Source organism: Phalacrocorax carbo, chromosome 3, assembly GCF_963921805.1.
Source record: "Phalacrocorax carbo chromosome 3, bPhaCar2.1, whole genome shotgun sequence".
NCBI classification, from domain to species: domain Eukaryota; kingdom Metazoa; phylum Chordata; class Aves; order Suliformes; family Phalacrocoracidae; genus Phalacrocorax; species Phalacrocorax carbo.
In genome coordinates this window covers 42,863,300-42,885,235 of record NC_087515.1, presented here as the reverse complement: position 1 = coordinate 42,885,235, position 21,936 = coordinate 42,863,300, and the positions used below count along the sequence as shown (strand labels likewise).

The 21,936-nt window shown below is 43.1% G+C and overlaps 1 protein-coding gene across 2 annotated transcripts in view; it reads left to right on the top strand.

Moving 5' to 3' along the window:
* Positions 1–21,049: 21,049 nt before the first annotated feature.
* PCSK2 (proprotein convertase subtilisin/kexin type 2) overlaps positions 21,050–21,936 on the top strand; it is a 103,302-nt gene continuing 102,415 nt past the window's right edge. For both annotated transcript variants that reach the window (XM_064446730.1, XM_064446729.1), the window contains exon 1: positions 21,050–21,602. In XM_064446730.1, the coding sequence (XP_064302800.1) occupies positions 21,426–21,602 (177 nt within the window). In that variant the 5' untranslated portion in view covers positions 21,050–21,425. The remainder of the gene's footprint in view (positions 21,603–21,936) is intronic.

Genomic DNA, 21,936 nt, shown 5'->3' with positions numbered 1-21,936 from the left:
CTGGAAATCGTAGCTTTTTCCATGATGGAGACGAACAAACTGGTAAGGACAGGAACTCTCTATATAATTTTTACAACTTTTAGCAATTTGATTTTTTTTTTAATAAGGTACATGCTTGAATTTTGTTTGTCATTGCGTTAGTTCTGTTGCTAAAATACCAAGCCAAATTTCAAAAATCCTTAGTCTCCTTTCATGCTATCGCAGCCCAAGGAAGAGCCAGGGAATACTGTGTCACTAGCATTGTCTAAGTGTCTAATTGTCATAGCACTAGATATGCCTAAGTGCACTGTTTCTTAGTTTCAGACAGCTGCTTCTGAAACGTGTTCTAGAAGCTCTTCAAATACAAGCAGCAGAGAGTGTCAGGCAGAAGCAGTTAGAGTTGGGGGATCCCTGTAATCTTAAGAAACAAATTAACAACTTATTAACAGATCAGAGTCTACAGCTGCAGTGGATGAAAGGCTTCCTAGGAACAGACACCTGAGTTTTAGTTGTCTTCCCTTAGCCATAGAACAGCATGAGAGAGGGATGACTGCTAGGGGCACAGTATTTCCACATGGATGGCTGCAGATACCTCAGGAATGACTGTGTCTGTGGAACTGACCTTTATGGGGTTTTTGTGAGATAGGGAGACCTCCTCTTAGAGGAGAAGTTCTGTTCTTCTAAGGATTTTTCTGCGTGTTTTCCAACAAAAGCTGCTTTCAGCTGCCATCTCTGAGGAAGTGCCCTTGGAGTGTGCCTACTCACACTGATTTTTCTGTAAAAATACAATCAGAAAGAATATCTAACAACCACCATCTTTTTACAGCTCTACAGCTGGGAGGACTGCCATTGTTCTGTCATTTCACAAAAAAGCTGTAGTTTCTTTCTGTTTTATGGCAACTTTTGGAAGCCAGGAGCAAATAAGTGTTAGAGAAATAGCACGTGCTTACGAGTAGTAAATTTGCACCTTTATACCTAATACTTCCAGTGCCAAATTCTGTTCACATAAACAGTCCTGCTGGGGAACACCAGGTTTGTGTGAAAGCATGCTTCAGGCCGCAGTCTGCTTTAGAGATGTTTACTACCAAATAAAAACAGTGCAGAACTGCAATCTGTTCTGCCTCCATTCCATTGGTGAGATTTCTGTTGACCTCCGGAGTTGTACTGTCTAAGGTTGAAGGCAGCACCTTTTCTTTTCCTGGGTGAGGCAATTTAGTTCATTTTAAGGAATGGAAGCATCTCACACCTCAACATTTTCATATTGCAACCAAGATTAAGTGTAATTCAAGCCACCTCTCAGGAATTTGCGTGGTGAATCTAGTACATGGATTCAACCTTATTGTGGCTCCAGGGAACTGCATGATAAATCAACAACTGTTCACTAACTGGATTTGTTTGCAGAGACTTAAATGCATCCTGTAATGGTGCTGTACTGAAAAGGTGCTTGTATTCCAGCCCTTACAAATGTGCAGAGACAGCACTAGCTGATTATTTATTTAGAGAGCTGGTTTAAGGTGCTTTTCTAATATTTGACATAGTATCTTGCATAGATGTGGAGATTAATATTTAGGCTACTGGACACCGGTACCAGAAATGCAAACTCTTGCAGGGAAGCCACCTGGAAGGAGGCAGATAGAAGGCAGTGGGTTTGCCATGACAAAGAGAAGTACATCTAATTCACACATCCTCTCAGCTTTCGTATTTCCCATGCTGTTCTGTTTGGGCTTTGCACACATTTTGGCCCCATCTCTTCTATGTGTCACTTCTTTCATGCTGTCTTTCTTTTGTATATTGTCTTTGGTTTATTCATCTTTCACTTCTTTCCCTCCTCCATCCTCCTCTTCATTCTCATTGCCTTCTTACCTTGCCTTTCCTTTCCCTCAGTCTCATACGCTGTTTCTCTTCTGCCCTCTTACTTTGCCACTCTTCCTATGTTACTTCCATCTCTACGTTTTCCTGGCCAGCATGCAAGGGCCAACTGGTAGGGTGTAATAACCTCAGCTATATCCAAATAAGAACAGGGCTGCAGTTTCTTGAGTCGTCAAAACCATTGCATCCTCCATGTACCCCTTGACTCTGAGAAAGGAAATGTCCAGCACGTGGTTCCTCCTGCACTAACTGATCCAGGTAGTGTTGTGCAGGGCAGCTCAGAAGGGGAGCTGCAGCTCAGTTTCTTCTTCAGGGAGGCTCTGAGACTTCCATCCCTTCCCAGTGAGGCCCTTCAGGTACAACAAGGACCTGAACCGTGATATTCAGATCAAGGTCTCACTTAGGAGCACTTAGGTCTCCTGTACTGTTTTGTAGAGAATGTCAGGTCATGATGTACTCACCATATATTTGGGGATTTTTGCCCTTGGTCATCTTTGATCTACTCTAGTCAGAACTGGTTAAGTTCACTACAGAAGGTACAGGTGCTATCCTGCCAGAGGGGTATGTACTACAGAACATGCCTTAGGAGCAAAGAGGTAGAACACTGTGTCAAAAACTCCCTGATTTGGAGTTTCTGTAGTTCAAAAAAATTCAGCCGCCGTGTTTAGCATTTGCTTAGCCTACAGAACTTAGTTATTATCTATCATGGGCTTGTAACTTATCCATTAGCTGCCAAGCCCTGCTGATAGACTTTTCAGAAATCTGTCACCCTTTGATAAACTGCTTAGTCTTAGCCTTTTTCACTGTGTAGTCACAGCAGATTGTAATAGGGAAATTGTGATGGGAAAAACCAAAGTGGAACAAATTTTTTGCAAACCCCCAAGGGGAAATGAAACTTCTATGCAGACTATTTCATGTGTATGTTTCTTGAAAATAATTTTCTTATATAAGCCCTGCCTTTTTATTTTATTTTAAAAGAAGTATTGGTACAAAGAACTGAGAGTGTTCTACCGGGTTAGCAATTCCAATGCCTTCCTGCTGAATGTATCACATTACAGCCTTTTTCATAAGTTTAGCAAGCTATATTTTAAAACCTATTTCCCAGCTATAAGACTTCATTCCTTTAATGCTCTTCTTTTAATGCTTAATCTTTTAATTTTCAGTGTAATCATGCTTCAGTATGGATTATTAATACTGATTTGTTCTTATAACAATACTATACCTGGTCTTAACTGTCCCTTCCTTGTCAGTGCTTTCCCCTAGATGTGTTTTCCATGATTCTGTAACTGTGATTTTCAGAGCAGCTGTATCCCTTCTGTTCTGTTCCTTTGGTTGAAAAAACCCGTCTGAACTTTGCAGCCTTTGGGCTGACTCTTGGTTCCTATAACTGTCCTCATTGGTTTGGTTTTTTTGTTGTTTGTTTGTTTGAAAATACCTGCAGCAGTTTCAATCTTTCTTGAATCCAAGTGACCAGAATTTTTCACGTTATTCCAGATATTCCTCAGTGCAACTCATCAAATTCTTGACTAAAGAGAGACCTTGCTTTTGTCAGAAGTGTTAGGTAGTAATAATTACCAATGACTCTAAGCAGAAAGATAGCTAATAAATATTTCAATCTCAAATGCTCTTTCACTTTAACCTTGCAGCAAATACTGATTTTAAGACACATTTTCCTGTAGATGTGTGTGAGTAGTTCCTATGATGTTATAATTATAACTTCTTTCCAGAAGGCTTTCCCCCTTCTAGCATTTGCCTGACTTTATTTTGTGCATTCATTAAAGAAATTCAGATCTGACATCTTAGCCAAATCCTTGAAGGTCAGGAAAACTGCAATAAGCCCATATGCCTGTAGCCACAAAGCCATCTTTCTCCTGCTGTCGTGAGGGCCAGCTCACAGCCCACTCCTGCTTTGATTTCCTCGTGACCTTTCATTTCAGTGCTCAGCCCTGTTGAGGCTGTCATGAGAGATGCTACAGAAATGAATGAAATAACTTCCTAAGCAAAGAAATGCCAGACCTTAAACAGGCAGACAGGGAGGGTGAGGGATAAAAGACTAACAATGGTCTGTTCTTGAGAAGGAAATGCTCGTTCCTCTGCCAAAAGTTAGAGTCTCTGTAGACTCCAGTCAGTTGCTTCTGGAGGGAGCAAACGTGGGGCTTTGCACTTCCTCATAATCTTTCATGCAAATGTTCCAATACTCGGTGCCTGATTAAATTAGATATGCCTAATTTATATAAATACCCCTATTTTGTAGGTGAGTGGAACACTGGGAGTGGCAGACCTGAGAGGGAATTCAGTCTCTGAATTAATGTATTTGAACCACAGAGCTCACTTCCCTTTGAGGGCATGCTATCATCACGCAGGTTTTCCTTTCTAAATCCTATTGTCAGCAGCAGCATCTATCGTGTATATGTGGGTAGTTTTATTAAGATGACTAATATATTAATAGCAATCACTGTTCATTTTAAAGATTATTATCGAACTACTTAATTATTCCCCAATGGCATAACGGGTACACTCAGCCCATGTCTATACAGCAGTCTCAAGCTGTGATAGTCACCTGTTAACCATGGTGATTCAACGTGTGATTTTTTTCAAAGTACATACAAATGAATGACATTGGTCCATCTGCACTGGGCTATTTCAAGAAGAAATGGTACTTGCAAGGTAGTAGGAGTGGAAATAAGATATTAATCAGTGGCTGGCATTTGCTGGATTGGATGAAACAGAAAAGAGAAAAAAACAAAACAAAAACAAACAAACAAAAAATAATCCTGGACCCTTCCTGAAGGAGGGGCTGTTTTCTGGCTGTACCTCTCAGTGAATTTGTTTCAGGAAAGAAAGGAGAGGAGGACGACGGTTGCATTAGGATGCCAGTGGTGTCTCTTGGCCAAGCAGCATACCAGCATTGTGCCATGCACTTCGGGCTGAAAGCTCAGCACACAGCTCTTCCTGCTCCCACTAGATGGTTCAGAAACTGACCTATAGATATTTTCTTGAGAGCTAGCATAAGGGAGGTTTGTTGATTTTCTCGAAACTGATTTGGTTAAACTGCTAAAACTTTTTCCCTATTTTTTTTCCAGTTCGTATTCAAGGCCTTTGTAGGTTAAAGACAATAGTTACCATTAGTACTAAGCTGCTTTCATTCCAAAAGCTCAAGTGCTTTGCAAGGATGAGTAAGTGTTATCAATCTGATTGAACACACGCCCAATTACAAAGACCTGAAGCAGTTGTTGGAGAACCTAGTGAATGAAACTCAGGCTGTATGGGCTCAGAGACCAGGGAAAGCTTCCTTGACCCACTCCTGTGAAGCTGTCTCTTGCTTCTCAGAGCTGGAAGATGGCTGTGCATATGTTTATCAGAGTGAGAGGGCATATAAGGAGTATAGGTTGTTTTATAACAATTCTTGCACTTTTGGAAATTAACTCTGTAGTATTGAAAGTGAAAATAGCTATTTGTTCTTCAGAGTGACTTGATTTTCTCTACTGAAAAGCACTCTGTCTTTGCCCTGAACTGGTTTAAAAGGAGCTGGAATGGCCATATATTTAGTATAAAACTGAATTATGTAACTGTTACAAGTCACCTCATTCCTAGGATAAAATCTGTTGAACATGAGCACTGTTGGTCATAGAGCTGTCCTGATTTCTTGGCGTTATCCGAGCTCAGGAAAATGGGAAGGGTCATTGCTGCTGACTTAATGAAATTGATTTGTTGAAACAGAGGCTTTTGACAAATCAGCTTGTCAAATCAGTAAAGCAGTGCCATCCAGGCCATTGAGTACATTTTATTAAAGGGTCTGTCTTGGAAAGGAAGAAAAAAATCCAGCAATGGAACTGAGGCTGTAGCTGTTAAGATAGTAAACATGTAGGGATTTCTTGTGAGGGGTTGAATGTCCTCACTTGTTTGTTAGCTCTTGAAAATGTAGATGTGGAAGGATCACGATTTCTTAGCTGGTGGCTGGGGTCCTCAGCTAAGAGAGAGGAGTTCTAGGCTCTAGTCTCTTTTCCAAGACCTTGCTATATTTCTTATCCAGTAATTCCTGAATATGAAATGCATGTCTGTGCTTTAGATTAATTACAGGCTAGGGGATTTCAGGATTGCATTTCTGAACAGGCCAAATTCTGCCTCCTTGAAGTTTTAAACCCTCTTTGAGATATGGTACCATTGCATATCGGGTCATAATGATCAGGAAGAGGAAGTTGATGAGGCCTTCTACAGACAGCTGGAAGTAGCCTCACAATTGCAGGCCCTGGTTCTCATGGGGAGCTTCAACCACTCTGACATTTACTGGAAAAGCACACAGTGAGGTGCACACAATCCAGGAGTTTCCTGCAGAGCATTGAGGATACCTTTTTGACACAGGTGGTGTAGCAGTCAACAAGGTGAGATGTGCTGCTGGACCTTATACTAACAACCAAAGAAGGTCTAGTTAAGGCTGTGAGGGCTGAGGGTAGCCTTGGCTGCAGTGACCATGAAGTAGTAGAGTTCAGGATCCTGTGTGGTAGAAGTGGGGTGACAAGTAGGATTATAACCCTGGACTTCAGGAGAGCTAACCTTGGCCTCTTCAAAGACCTGCTTGGAAGAATACCATGGGTTAGGGCTCTAGAAGGTGTGGGGGTCCAAGAGAGCTATTCAATGTTCACATACCACTTCCTCCAACCTCAAGATCGGTGCACCTGTGTGAGGAAGAAATCAAGCAAAGGAGCCAGGAGACCTGCATGGATGAGCAAAGAGCTTCTAGAGAAACTCAAATGGAAAAAGGAGGTTCACAGTATGTGGAAAAAGGGGCTGGCCACTTGGGAGGAATATAGGAACATTGTCAGGGTGTGCAGAGATGTGATGAGGAAGGCCAAGGCCCACTTGGAACTAAATCTGGAGAGTGATGTCAAGGATAACAAGAAGGGCCTTTTCAAATACATCAGTAGTAAAAGACACAAACTGTGGGCCTGCTGCTGAATGAAGTGGGTGCCCTGATGATGCAGGATGCAGAGAAGGCAGAGTTACTGAATGCCTTCTTTGCTTCAGTCTTTACTGCCAAGGCTGGCCCTCAGGCATCCCAGCGCCCAGAGGTGAGAGAGAAAATCTGGAGAAAGACAGACTTCCCTTTGGTTGAGGACAATTGGGTTAGAGATCATTTAGGCAGACTAGATCCTCACAACTCTATGGGCCCTGATGGGATGCACCCATGAGTGCTGAGAGAGAGCTAGCAGATGCTGTTGCTAAGCCCCTCTTCATTATCTCTTAAAGGTCATGGAGGACAGGAGAGGGGCCCAAGGACTGGGGGTAGCGGATGTCACTCCAGTCTTCAAAAAGGGCAAGAAGGAGGACCTGGGAAACCACAGGCCAGTCAGCCTCACCTCAATGAGCCTTAGGTACAATACATAGGGTTTAGTTACTAGAGTCAGAATGAGATTTCAGTAGTTTCCAAAACTGAATTAGACACACATTCTGCTTAGGTTGTTTCAATATGGAGTTTTGAGTTCTTGTATCACTTCCATGCTGTTAGAAAGCTTTATTCAGGTTTGGAGATAATAGAAATGTTCATGTTTTTTTACTCCTCTATTTCATGCTGTCACACTTTTCATTAATGGCTTTCACAGACAATTCAACAGGTTAAGTAAAAAAAATTTAAAATAATTTTAAAAGTTTTTTTCTCAAATTCCATGGGCCAATGAACAAACCTAGTAGTGCAGTGAATTGTCAAAAAGTCCTGGCTTTACAGCTGTTGTACAACACACAAACATTAGCTGTAACCAACTGTGCTGTCCCTGGTGAAAAGATTTGTGAAGGAAATTTGGAAAGGGGGAGCCACAGAGGGGGCTGGATTTGTTTTATAAACACTTCTGAGTGTGCTGAGGCTTTCGGATGGAGTAATTGAACATCTGGTTATGGACTATGTTCATTTCTATAGTAGCAAACAGAAAAGTTGATGACAAGGTTAGAATAAAATCTCTTACCATATAGAATCACTGAAGTGTTGCATACATATTTTTTACAGCATGGCTGGCGTCACTTCAGTGAAACCTGCGTGTTTCACCAGCTGTTAGAATATTACCCATTCTGAGTAAAGAGCTCAGAAGAGAGGCACTGAAAGATTTAGAGCAATGCCACCTAGTGATAAAATATAATCTCCTGAAATAAGTAAATCTGAAGTAAGTAAAGGTTTTAAGATGTTTACTCCTTTACTGTACTCTTTGGCAATTCCACTTATTGGCATTGAACTTGGACATCAAAAATGTCTTGAGGCATAGTTAGATCTTTTGCTTAGCACCAGCTTTGATTTGTAGGTATGGCTCGTATCTCACTGAGAGCAGCGGGCAGAGCTGAACAGGAGGAGCCCTCTTGCCTCACTTCTTTTCTCCTCTCTTACACCAGTTAGTGGCTGAATGATGATACCACTACTTAGCAGGAGGGAGTGGATCTGAATCTGACCATTTTTAGCCTTTGATGCCTGATACTGAATCATTTTTTCCCCCTCAACAGCTGCTTGAATAAGGTGACCATCTGTTCCTTATTAAAAAAAAAAAATCCTTTATTCAGTGCTTAATGTTCTGCAGCCTATATCAATTGATTATAGGGTGTACTTTGTCCCACATTTCATCAATAATCACACAGAGGAGTCTATACAAAGATACAATGGCATGATTTGGTAAGATCCGTGATTGTTGCATAGCAAATAGAACACTGCAGGGTTTTCTTTCCCTTTTCCAGTGTTAATTTTTTCTGGTTTTCATATTTCTTTTCATTTTTGTATTTCCTAGTAACACAAAGAGTTATTCAATATCTATAATGCATTACTGTGACCCTTTAATAGCCAAAATTATTTGGGCTTTTCTGTATTATATGTCTCCATAAGGAGATTGAATCAACACCTTTCCCACTGAGACTGATTTTGTCTTCTGATGTTCTTCCTGATGTTGGTGATCCTGCTGCTTAATTTACTCATGTAAGGTATCACCATGATTCAAAGGGATGGCTCCTGAGAGCAACCTGACCAGGATATGGCTAAAAGAACCTTCTAAAACAAACCTTTGGGCAAAACAGCAACTCATGTTTGGGGAGCCAGATGCTTTTTCTTTTTGATGTTTTTAAAATAATGGTCTGTGGCTCTGCCAAGACCGGTGTCCTATCATATATATTAGGTGAGATATATGTACAAAGGCAAACCTGTGGTAAAGCCCAGACCTTTTGTTTCCTTTTCCATATAAATTCCTTTGTCTTAAATTTGAAACTCTTGGTTTCAAATGAAGTGTCAGCCTCTCCTTTCTTCAGTATTGTTGTACTTTCTGCTCTGAAGTGAAATTCAAATGGAAAATTTGCTGAATCCCAAGTTCTCTCTTTGGGTGCTGATGCAGCTCTGCTCCCATTAGAGGTAAGGGTTGCAAAGAGCTAACAAATATTGAGAAGTATCTTGAAGGCCTGCCCTCTGCATGTCCATACGTCCCCATCCCCCCCACCCGTCCCTTGAAGCCAGCATGGTAGTTCTGATGGAAAATATGTTCTCACTCCTTAAAATATATCTGTGTAGCAAAGTAAAAACAAAACCAAAATCAGACCCAAATCAAACCCCCAAATAAGCTAAACTTCAATCTTGCCATACCAAGATGTTTACTGAAGACTTAAACTCTCACCTGCTCCTCACAGCTTCTTTATTTTCTACAAGTAAAATTAAGATGTAGTCAAACACCAGGTTTTTGCAGTGGTTTAGAAATGAGCTCTTGAGAAGATCACTGCACATGTTTTTGTAATAAGTATTATAGTTATCTCACAGCAAAAGTAATAACAGGTAATGCATTTCTTTATGAAGAGAATGATGATATGAGAGCAGTGATGTGTTTTTCCTAATGATTTATTTGCTTATATTTTTTCCTTTTTTTCTTACACTGTCACATTTGACTTTTATTTTTCAATTATGAAGGTACAGTGGCTTTTTGGTGAATTATTTAGGAAGCCATGATACTGCTTACTGTGACAATATGTGTATATACACTTCATAATGATTTGGGAAAGGACAGCACTACAGAAAAGAAGGTGTAGGAATAGATGTGTTTGTTTTCATGCCAAAAATCTAGACAAATTTATTTCTGCCAGGGGAGAATTTCAAAGAAGAGATAGGCTTTGTCATCAATCTCCCACCGAATTTCAGTAGGCTTTGTATGGCCTGCCTGTTAGAAAATCCTCCATTTTTCTTTACAAAGAGGTTTATTGTTGTTGTCTACAGCCCAGCTCTTCTAAACATCAGACTGGAATGAGGTTTCATTGTGCGAATGGCCTTAGTAATCATTATACAAGGTGCATGTGAGATGGAGGGGAAAATTTAAGTTTTCATTTCTCCCTATGCCTTTCCCGTTGCTAATGTGTCTCCTCTGCACCAGCTGTGGCCTCTAGCAAACAGCTCTTTGAGGCATGATTGGTGACAGAAGGTTGGGCTGGTGGGTGGTGGCAGCTGCACTCAGTGCCACCATGTCAGGATGTGGCATGCTCTGACCCTCCCAATGCCCAAGCCAATATCTGCAGAAGACTGTCTGCAGCATCCTCTGAGCTTTGTGCCCCGGTTTCTACCCTGTGCTAGCATCCCAGCTCCAGCACCTCCATACCAGGAGTGTGAGAAGGTCACTGGTTGCAAAGGGAAAGGTTTTTAGGCAGGGCCTGGGAATGAGAGCTGAATGTGACAAAATCTAAAGGTAGCTATGCAGAGATCCTGAAGGAAATGAGCCTTAACCAGAGGTAAATAGCTATTAACATAAAATTCTTATTCTAGCATGATACTTTAAGCTATTTTAGTGGTTTTCTTTTTTTTTTTTTAATAGTGAAAATTAAGACTTTTCTTCATTTGTGATAACATGAAGGAAAAACTGCTGGTCTGCAGCCTTTTCCAGGGAGGGGGGTGAACCACAGGCCTGTAAAATTGGTACAAGAAAGAGCACAGACAAATTCACCTCAGTCATGTACCAAGCTATTTAACTCTGACAGTACTTGGCAGCTGAATTACAAGAAAAGTGACCGAAGGAGCCCAGCAGATATGGTGGAGATTTTTTTTTCCTATCTTTGACTCTACTTTTCAATGGGCTCCAAGGCTTTAATATGAAATAGAAAATACAGAAATTTTGTAAATGCCATAAAAAGGATATTTATATAATGAAGTATTGAAATGTTTATTTTCCTCATTGTAATAAACTGCATTGTTAGTGGACAGCTGTTTTGTCCCATGTTCCAGCCAAACATTCACAATTAGTGCTATACCAAAGTTGAAGAGCTCACTATTAGTTGTGCCACACCTGTATGTTGTCGCCCATTTCTTTTTATCAGAGAGATGAACAATTATAAGGGCTTAGAAAGTTCAACAAACTGCAATTACTATTCTGTCTTCTCCACCTTCCCTAAGCCTTTCTGTAATTCATTTGGGATGCAGCTGGGAGCTTCCTGATGCAAACAGTTAGATTTGTTAGCAATTCATGAAAGTTTTATCACCCGTGTGGGTGGATTTCTTAGAGACCATCTTGCTGGATCTTTTGATGTTCCCTTTTGAGCTCTGTTTTCAGTCTTTCTTCTGATGCATGATCTTTGTCCTTATTTCCACCTATCTAGCCATTCTCCTTTGCCCAGTGTTGTAGTTTAGCCCCAGTCAGCAAGCAAGCACCATGCAGCCACTTGCTCACTCCCCCCTGGTGGAGTGGGGGAGAGAATCGGAAGAGTAGAAGTGAGGAAACTCATGGGTTGAGGTATAGACAATAGGATAATAGGTAAAGCAAAAGCTGCGCATGGAAGCAAAGCAAAACAAGGAATTAATTCACTCCTGCCCATGGGCTATGGTGTTCAGCCATCTCCAGGGAAGCAGGGCTCCATCATGTGTAACGGTTACTTGGGAAGACAAATGCCATAACTCTGATCGGCCCCCCCTTCCTTCTTTTCCCAGCTTTAATACTGAGCATGATGTCGTACAGTGTGGACTATCCCTTTGGTCAGTTCGGGTCAGTTGTCCCAGCTGTGCGCCCTCCCAGCTTGTTGTGCACCTGGCAGAGCATGGGGAGCTGAAAAAGTCCTTGACCAGTGTAAACACCACTTAGCAACAACTAAAACTTCTCCACACTATCACCACTGTTTCCAGCACAAATCAACAACACAGCCCAATGCTAACTACTATGAAGAAAATTAACTCTATCCCAGCTGAAACCAGGACATCCAGTCATTCCCATGGTTCACAGACCTCTTTTTACCTTGACTTTCTTTTGCCCTTTTTCCTTAAGTCTGCTGCTGTTGGGTTTTGGTTTTGAATTTTTTTTTAACACTAGTATTTCCAGGTCTTGCTTATAAGCTTTCTTTCATACATTGTTTTCTTCTAAAATGTCACTAAGACCATCTGCTCCAAACTGATTCCACTGAGTAATTCTAATTGTTTAATATTATTTGCCCAGACCTCTTTCCCAGACAGATTCGGTCTTCAGCAAAGATCTCAGTAGCATAGAACCCTAACAAGCGTGGTAAATGTGACAAGCTTATCCTTTTAATATAACGAACCACATATTTTCATTACTTTTAGTACCTCTCTGCCATGGCTGCCTAAGCTGAACATTTGTCTATGTGGCTATTAAGCAGTGGCTAAGAGTCAGATTCCGGAAACGACTTCAGCACATGGGTAATCATGTTCCCATTTAGCAAACAGACACGTACATGATGTAGTCCCAGTGAAATACATGAGGCTTTAAGCATGGGCCTAAACTTAAACATATTCAAATGCTCAGTTAAACACTCTCTTCTTACAAGGACTTTATGTTTTCTGGCTTGTGAACTTTTATATTTAAGCCATTTTTCTCAGTCTATTTCACTGTGCAATTTTGTAAAGTAAGCATGGGAGATTACTTTCACTGTTTATATCAACAGTTTTCACCTTCTGACTATCAGACACCATGTTGCTTACCAGCCCCTTGTGGTGGTGCAGCCCCCCAGGCCACTCTGAGATCCCATGATGGGCCCTGTTGTGGTGTTATCTTGGCCATAATGACTTGGGCATCAGGCAGCCTCTGTTCACACCTGGGCTATCTGCTGACTGACTTGTGTATCGGAATTGTGGCCAGAATGTCAAATATTGACCAAAGCCAATCATCTCAATCGGGACTGTAGTGGGCTGTGTGACCCTGTATCTCTCCCTGGGCTGGGATGCCTCTCAGGGTAGATTTCATGAGGATTGAAGGATTGTCTGATGATGATTTCGCGAGGACTCAAAGGTCTGATTTTGTGAGCTTCACCAGCCGTGCACTGATGAATGCCAGCACACAAAAGTGAGTAATTTATGAAACTCACAGAAAGGGAAATTTTATTCACAGGTTAACCTTGGAGGGGATGTTTGTGTGTGTGTGCAATTTGACTACATATATATATATATATATGAAAAATCTGTATTCACATAAACTGTTGACCAAGTCTGAGACTAAGATTGGATGTAGCTGCACCTAGACTTATCTCTGAAAGGAGTTTAGAAAGCAAGGGGGTCTGTTCTGAACTTCAGTAGGACTCAGAAGAGGGGTCCTCCTTATCCCCTGCATCCACAATCCCTCTGAATCATTCTAACTCAAGTATATCTCACTGTTCCTTTGTGCACTTCTTCTATGTAAGTAATAGAGTGAACCTTGCTACTCCTGAATCTTTAACTAAGCTGGTATGTTGATTGTAAAAAATTCTGTCAAATTGCTGTATTAAATTGGCTGATGCTGTTAAGAATTATACAATCTAATACTGTGATCTATCTCAAAAATATTCATAGGTCTTAAATTGCTAACCAAAGCTGTGTAACAAGTCATATTCCTGTCAGTTCGGTATAGTTGGCAGGATACACAAGGTTGTATTCACAACAATTTGGTGTAGTTGGCCATATCACAGAATCACAGAATGGTAGGGCTTTGAAGGGACCTCTGCAGATTGTCTTGTCCAACCCCGCTGCTTGCGCAGGTACACCTACAGCAGGGTGCACAGGAACACGTCCATGTGGGTTCTGAATATTTCCAGAGAAGGAGACCCCACAACCTCTCTGGGCAGCCTGTTCCACTGCTCTGTCACCCTCACAGGAAAGAAGTTTGTCCTTATATTCAGGTAGAACTGTGTTCCAACTTGAGCCCATTGCCCCTTGTCCTGTCATTGGGCACCACCGAAAAGAGTCTAGTCCCATCCTCTTGACACCCACCCTTCAGATATTTATAAGCATTGACAAGATGCCCCCTCAGTCTCCTCTTCTCCAGACTGAACAAACCCAGGTCTCTCAGCCTTTCCTCATAAGGGAGATACTACAGTCCCCTGATCATCTTTGTAGCTCTCCACTGGACTCTCTCCAGTAGTTCCCTGTCTTTCTTGAACTGGGAGCCTGGAACTGGACACAGTACTCCAGATGTGGTCTCACTAGGGCAGAGTAGAGGGGGAGAATAACCTCTCTCAATCTACTGGCCACACTCCTTTTAATGCATCCCAGGATACCGTTGGCCTTCTTGGCCACAAAGGCACATTGCTGGCTCATGGTCAACCTGCTGTCCATCAGCACTCCCACGTCCTTCTCAATAGAGCCACTTTCCAGTAGTTCAGCCCCCAGCCTGTACTGGTGCATGGGGTTGTTCCTCCCCAGGTGCAAGACTTTGCACTTGCTCTTGTTGATTTTCATCAGGTTCCCCTTGGCCCAGCTCTCCAGCCTGTCCAGGTCTCGTTGGATAGCAGCACAGCCTTCTGGTGTATCAGCCACTCCTCCCAGCTTGGTGTCATCAGCAAACTTGCTGAGGTTACACTCTGTCCCTTTATATAGGTCATTGATGAATATATTAAACAGGACTGGACCCAGCGCAGACCCCTGGGGAACACCATTAGTGACAGGCCTCCATCCAGACTCTGCTCCATTGATCATGACCCTCTGAGTTGCATTGTTAAGCCAGTTCTCTATCCACCTCACTGTCCACTCATCCAACCCACACCTCCTTAGCTTGCCTGTGAGGAGGATATGGGAGACAGTGTCGAATGCCTTACGGAAGTCAAGATAGACAACATCCACTGCTCTCCCTTCATTGACCCAGCCAGTCACGCCACCATAGAAGGCTATCAGGTTGGTCAAGCATGATCTTCCCTTGGTGAATCCATGTTGACTATTTCTGATAACCTTCTTTTCTTCTACATGCCTGGAGATGACCTCCAGGATGAACTGCTCTAGCACCTTTCCAGGGATGGAGGTGAGGCTGACTGGCCTATGGTTTCTCAGGTCCTCCTTCTTGCCCTTTTTGAAGATTGGAGTGACAAATCTGTATTTGCGACACCCTTCTGATGTTCCTTATGTCTGGAGGTAATAAATGGAAGGAAACCAAAACAACTTAAGGAGGAAATTACACCTTTCCTTGTCCCATCCATCCTCTTTGCTTGGCCCAGCTGGCCTCCAGTCAATGGACACTGAAAACCAATTGTTATACTATTCTTTACTATTTGCATTATCATGTCACTAAATTAGTACATACCGTTCCTGTTCACTCTGACACTTGGCAGTGTAACACTTGTAGTTAAATGTGTGTTGAGAGGATTGTGCCTGCAACTTTAAGGCTAAGTAACTAGAAACTGGACTAAGCTTCCAGTCTTCAAGTGTCCTTTAAGCTTGAGAAGTCCCTGCAGTCCCACACAGTGATGGCATGAAATATTTCATCTTAGATCTTAATTCCTGTGCCTGGTAACTGCCAACCTTCCTAGGTTCACATATCTTGGATACAAAGTGGTGCCTGCTGTAGTCTTCTTTCTTTACTAACAGCATTTAACAGATATGGCAGATCAGGAGCCATGTGCCTGTAAATAATGCCGCCATTGTTAATACATTTGTAACACTAATAAAGCATAAATATAAATAATAGTATAAAGCAATGAAAATGTTCAGTCAAGTATTTTTAAATAGGGCAAATGATCCTGAAATCATCCAAGGTAGCTGTATACCAAGCTCTTTAATCTACAACCTCCACACAGAAACGCTGGTTTTGCTTGGCTTCATCGGTTTGCTACAGTTACTTGTACATCCATCTTTTCACCATTGTGCTCAAATGGCCCAGATATGTTTTATGAAAACCCTGTTTAAGACAGTCATGGCTGATATGGCAATCAGCCCAAAGAGGGGCAATGGTAGCTGTGCCCTCTCAGAACTCATTTACTGTGGTTTCTGCTTTGCTTTCTTCATACCTGTGCCACTCAGTATCAAAACAAAACAATTTAAAGCTTGCTGTTACACACTGTCATAAGGTGATCCACAGCAAGGCTAATAAATAGACATTCCTTTAGAGTGCTCATTCTGGAATCTTTCTGAAGTTACTTTTACCCTGTAGCTGAAGTGGGCCAACTCAAAGCTGGGAGTTGGTCCACTGAACTGCCATGGCAGTTCCTGATAGCACTTCACTCTATTCTTTTCATACGGTACATTCAATTGCACAGGTTCTCTGGTGTTCTTGATATACTGAGAATATAAGGCTCTAGTTTTTGCTTTTCTTAAATTAGGTCTGTTCATACCTTGTCCTAGTAACTTCTAAACAAGATTGTAAAAAAATACTGTTTCACTTTTTCAGCTGTGGGCTTTTTAACATGCACCACATTCTTTCTTTATGAAATCTCCTTTCATGCCTTTTTAGTCCCATTTCTGTTGCTCTAAACATAGGGATTATCTTTAGGCCTGCTCCAGGGTCCACTTAAAGCATGGTTATATGCTCACTTCACAGCTTCAGAAAGATAGGTTTAAGGGAGATTCAGACTTGTGTAAAAGGATGCTCATGTGTTTTACTCTCTCACAACATGTGAAATTTGTTTACTGCAATATTCTGTTTCCAGCTCTTCAGAATGCTACTGCTAGTGCATCTGCTAGGGTAAACAATTAAAGGTGAAAGCAATTTAAATCTTGTACTTAGGACTCAGTTGACTTCACAGCGAGGAAATGAGTTCTTACAATTTCTCTGACATACTAGTCTCTTTTGGCATGGAAGCACCCTCTGCAGTCCCCAGGGAAAGAAACGCCTCCCGTAAATGTTAGTACTTTGTTAACCTCATACTGAATGCCAACTACTTGTTGTAAAATAATCATAGTAGTTTAGTGATTGTTTAAAGAAGTAGCTAGCAATCCATTTGGGATCTGGAATTGTTAAACTAATTTTATATCACACTTTAAACACTGTTTAGTTTTGACTGGTAAAACTAGTAGCGTTGTTTATTTGCCTTCTGTTAGGTGAGCCAAAATTTATGGGGAACATTAGTCTTTTTTACTGGACCAACTAATGTAGTTGGAAAAAAAAAAGCAGTTTTTTTTATCCATCATTTCTACAACATTGCTTGTGTCTGGGAGACCCTTGATATTGCAGGACATGTCAGTAGATAAACTTGATACAAAATCAAAATGGTCTTTATGAAACAGACTAAAAACTGATATAAATGCTAGGTTCTTAAAAATAGTTGCAAAATGGGAATCATTGCTGAAGCTGATTTGTTTCTGGAGAAGTTCCAGAGGACTGGGGCCAAGAAATTATCTCTAAGATCTTGCTAAATCCATGTAAATCCATCAATATAAATTCATTACTGATAAAGTTTGTAGGTTAAAGAAGGAGATTGTAAAATATAAAACAGTGGAGTGCTGAGTGATCTGGATTGTTTGGAAAGCCACATGCAAGTAAATTGTGTGCATTTCAATAATGTAGGGTAACGTATATCTAGGGACAACAATCGTTGACCATGCAGGATATAATAACTTGTCCCAGAGAGCGGCAGTCCTGAAGAGGGCCTGTGGGAGATTAGAGGTGTACGAGTCAGCACTGTTACTCTGCTGCACATTAGGGACACTCGGTGGTAAGGGGACTGAACGAAATCCTTGGCTGGTGAAACACTGGGTACCCAATAAGAATAGAAATGTGATGTAACATCTGTTCAGCACTGGCCTGACCTCTGCTGAAAAAATATCTGATGCAGCTATGGGTCACAATTCAAGGAGTAAAAAGATTTAATGGGAATGGTTGAAGGGATGGAAAATGAGGCTTACATTAAGAGACTCAAGGAGTGCCATGTAGAAGGCTTTATCATCACAACCTTAAAGCTACCCTCTGGGGAGGAAACATTCAGTAAAAGTTCAGTATTTTCATGGATAAATTAATAATAAAACAACACCTCACCTTATTTTAATAATAAAAACAACGCCTCAACAGCCAATGCAGGACCAACCAGTATTTTAAAGAGAGGTAGAGTTACAACTTCTTACAAATGGCAGGCAATAATTTGAACATTTCCACAATGTCTGTAATAGATCAGTCTTGATTTTCAACTCAAGATTGGTACATTAAGAAGAAAAAGGACTGTGGACCAGAAGCAAGAATTAGTACAGATAAGCCCTACAGTTTACATAAAGCACGAGGCTAGAAATCCCAGTGATCCTGTCTGGCCTTAAACTTTTACAGTCATCAACCCTAATGACCATTTTTCTTTAAATGGCCTCTTTGAACTGAGTTTTCTTTTCTTGGTGTTATTCAGATCTGATTTTTTTAACATAGTCTTTCCTAACCTAATCTCTCTTTTTAAATATTTGTTTTTAAAAATCATCACTGTGTTTATTTTGGCTAGGGTAGAGCTAATTTTCTTCATATGTTTTGTATTTGTGTTGGGAACAGAGGTGATAACAGAGGGATGTTTTTGTTACTGCTAAGTAGTGCTCACACAGAGTCCAGGCCTTTCCTGCTCCTCACCCTATCCTACCAGCGAGCGAGCTGGGGGTGCACTAGGAGTTGGGAGAGGACACAGCCAGGACAGCTGACCCCAACTGACACAAGAGATATTCCGTACTGTATGATGTCATGCTTAGCAATAAAACTAGGGAGAAGGTTAAGAGGGGGGCCCCTGCTCAGGGACTGTCTGGGCATTGGTCAGATGGTGGTGAGCAATTGTTTTCATTTGCGTCACTTGTCTTTCTTAGGTTTATTTCTGTCTGTTGTTGTTGTTATTACTACTATTGTTATTATTATATTTCAGTTGTTAAACTGTTCTTATCCCAACCCACAAGTTTTCTCACTTTTACCCTTCCAATTCTCTTCCCCCATCCCACTGATGGGGGGAGGTGAGCAAGTGGCTGTATGGCACTTAGTTTCCAGCTGGGGTTAAACCACAACAATCATATGGACAAAACCAGCAAAGCTTGACACTGTGAGGTTTATAAGCTAGAGCCAGTTGGTGCTATCTCCTCAGCGTTGCAGTGTCCCTGCCATGTAGTTCTTCAGTGGCACCAACTTGCAGAGTGGTACTTTCAGCCTGCAGTCAGGCATGTCAGAAGATACGCCCTGACTGACTTAGTCACACTCCTCACCCACACCTGTGATGTGGTCCTAGTTTCAGAATGTGCACAGGATCCTGTGTTGCTGATTTGAGGGGGCCAGGAGGGCTGCTCCATTGCCTTATGTTCCTCTTTCTATGGACTGGCAACAAAATGGAAAGAGGCATGTCAACCAAGGGAAAAGACCTTTGGGGGGACAAAAGGCTTATACATATTTTCACAGACAGGAGTTTGAAGTAGAGAAAATCCCTTTCCCCTGCTTCGTTTTTATTTTCCTCTAGTTTCTGATCCCTAGGAACAGCTATAGATGGAAACCAGCAGGGCCTCCATTGGCGGTCAAGCAGTCATTAGCAGTATTACTGACCCAAGAGTCTCATGGGCCCCAAGTCACCTGGAAACTGCTTTAATACTGGGAGATGTGAGGAGAGGTGTTGCTGAATATTGATGAAAACAAAAAACTTGGCTTTAAGAAATAACATACAAACGTGTTTTTAATAACTGTCTATGCTTAAAACAGGCATCTAAAAGCTGAATTCTATTGACATAGTCCCTTAATGAGGCTGCAAAGATGTTTTCCTTCTCTACTGTGCCATTTCTAATGTTTTACCTTTCCCTCATGTTTGATTTTTTTTTTCAACATCAGTCATTCATTTATAGCACTTCTGTTGATTTAAATGAGCTTTGGATCAGGCTCCAAGTTACAACTTCCCTTCTGTTTGAATAGGGATTTTCTTTTATCCAGAGGAAGGAAATCAATAATTTGTCATGACAAACCAATGCTCATTTGGATTCACAATCACACGGTGAGCTCTTCTGTATTTTCTATAGCATTTTAGGATAATGGAAGGGTCTCACTTGTGATCTTTGCTATTCTCCTTTGTTTTCCCAGATGGATTTAAATTCTGTACTCCATTTTACTATTTGTAGAATGGATTACAGTAAATCTATCATTTTGTTTGTTTTAAAGTCAGTACTAACTTTCCATGCTTTCTGTGCCCCAGGTTTTTCCCAGGGGACCATTCAGGGATCCATCAAATCATTAACCTTTGGTATGACAAATTAACAAACACATCTGTAGGAACAAGCTAAACTTTACCTTGATTTAAGCCTGCATATTCTGTACCATTCATTTCCACTGGGAGTTTTGCAGGTAGCAGATTATTTTTTACAGAACAGAGTTCCTATCCCCTTAGGTGCTGTTACCTTTCTGAAATCCCACCAGCTCCCCATCCTTGGCTGTCTCATCACAGGCAACACCCAAGTGCTTTCCTGCCAGCGATTTCCCTGCAACCCCATGTTTGGGGATTGCTCAGGGACCCCACATCCCTGTGTGTCCCTGCATAGCTGAGCAACTTGGCAGTGCAGACTCATGGTCAGAGTAGCGTGGGGGGCCCTGGGCCTGAAGTTTTCCACCAGGGCTGCCTGACCACCTCCCTGGCCTCAGCTTCTGCAAAAAAAACAGGGTGGTGATGTGTTGCTGAGTGAGTGGCTGGTACAGGGTGCAAGCTAGAACAGGGTATGCAGGGGGTTCTCCCAGACACTTTGTGTTCGCTTGGCTCAAAAGAGGAGCCAGATGCTGGCCCCGGCTGTGTGGTTTTTGCCAAAGCGGTTAGCCCTCCTGACCCTACAGCCACGTGCGTGTTGGGTCCTGCTCGGAGGTGCCTGCCTCCACTCGCGCCCGCCCCGCCCCAGCCCCACGTGAAGAAGAGCTGGGGGGATTGCGGCAGGTCCAGGGCTAGCCTTGGGGGGCTGCTCTTTGTGCTGAACTGGGGGTGGTGTATTGGTTTAATTTGGGGGGCACGGACTGTGCGAAGTGTGTTTGTGAGTGCGAGGCGTAGGTGGGGTGGTGTATGGAGAGGGGGGTGCGAGGGGTGTAGGGGAGGCGTTAGAGGTGTGCGGGGGTGTGTGTGTGTGCGTGTGAGAAGCGTGCTGGGGGGGGGCAGGGGCGATCCTTCTCGCCCATGATTGGCAGCGCGGCAGTTTCCCCTCCCGGCTGGTGCTTCCCCTCCGGCCACCGCTGAATGAGCGGCGAGGAGGGGCCGGGGATGCAGCGCCGGCCGTGCGCACACACCCGCGCTCCCTCACGCGCACCCCGGCGCCCCGCAGCAGACTCGCGCACCCCGGCCAGGCCCCGCCACCCCATTCCCCTCCTGCCTCCGCCGCTTTAATTTTTTTTTTTAAATCCCCCCACCCCCACCCACCCCCCCAATCTTTTGGGCGCTTCCCCGCCTCGCCCGACCGCCGGCGGCGGGCTGCCTCCGCGGGCGCGCAGCGCGGGGCCATGCCGGCGGGGCCGCCGCTGCTGTGGGGCGCCCTCCTCTTCCTCCTCCTGTTCTTCCTTGGCGGCCCAGCCCGGGGAACTGTCTACACCAACCATTTCTTGGTGGAGCTGCACGGCGGGGACCAGGCGGAGGCCGAGCGGCTGGCGGCGGAGTACGGTTTCGGCGGGGTGCGGAAGGTAAGCGCCCCCGCGCAGGCTCGGGGTGCCGGGGAGGCGTGTGGTGGCGGGGGGGCGCGGTGCCCTTCACGTTGGGCTGAGGGCATGTGGCGTCCTCCCGTGAGCATCCCGGCGGCGCGGGGGTGGCCCCGGCACGGTCTTGCCGCCACTTACCTAGGCAGAAGGGACGGAGCGGGTTGCCCGGCTCTCCCCGCCTTAATCCTCCCTTCCTGAGGGGACCTTAGGAGTAGTGGTGCCAAAAGCCATTGTAAGTGCTCCTCAGCAGCGGCCGTGAAGGGTAATTTTCTTAGACTGGAAAGCAGAGGAGTTTCCCACATGGAAGCGTGGTGCTTTT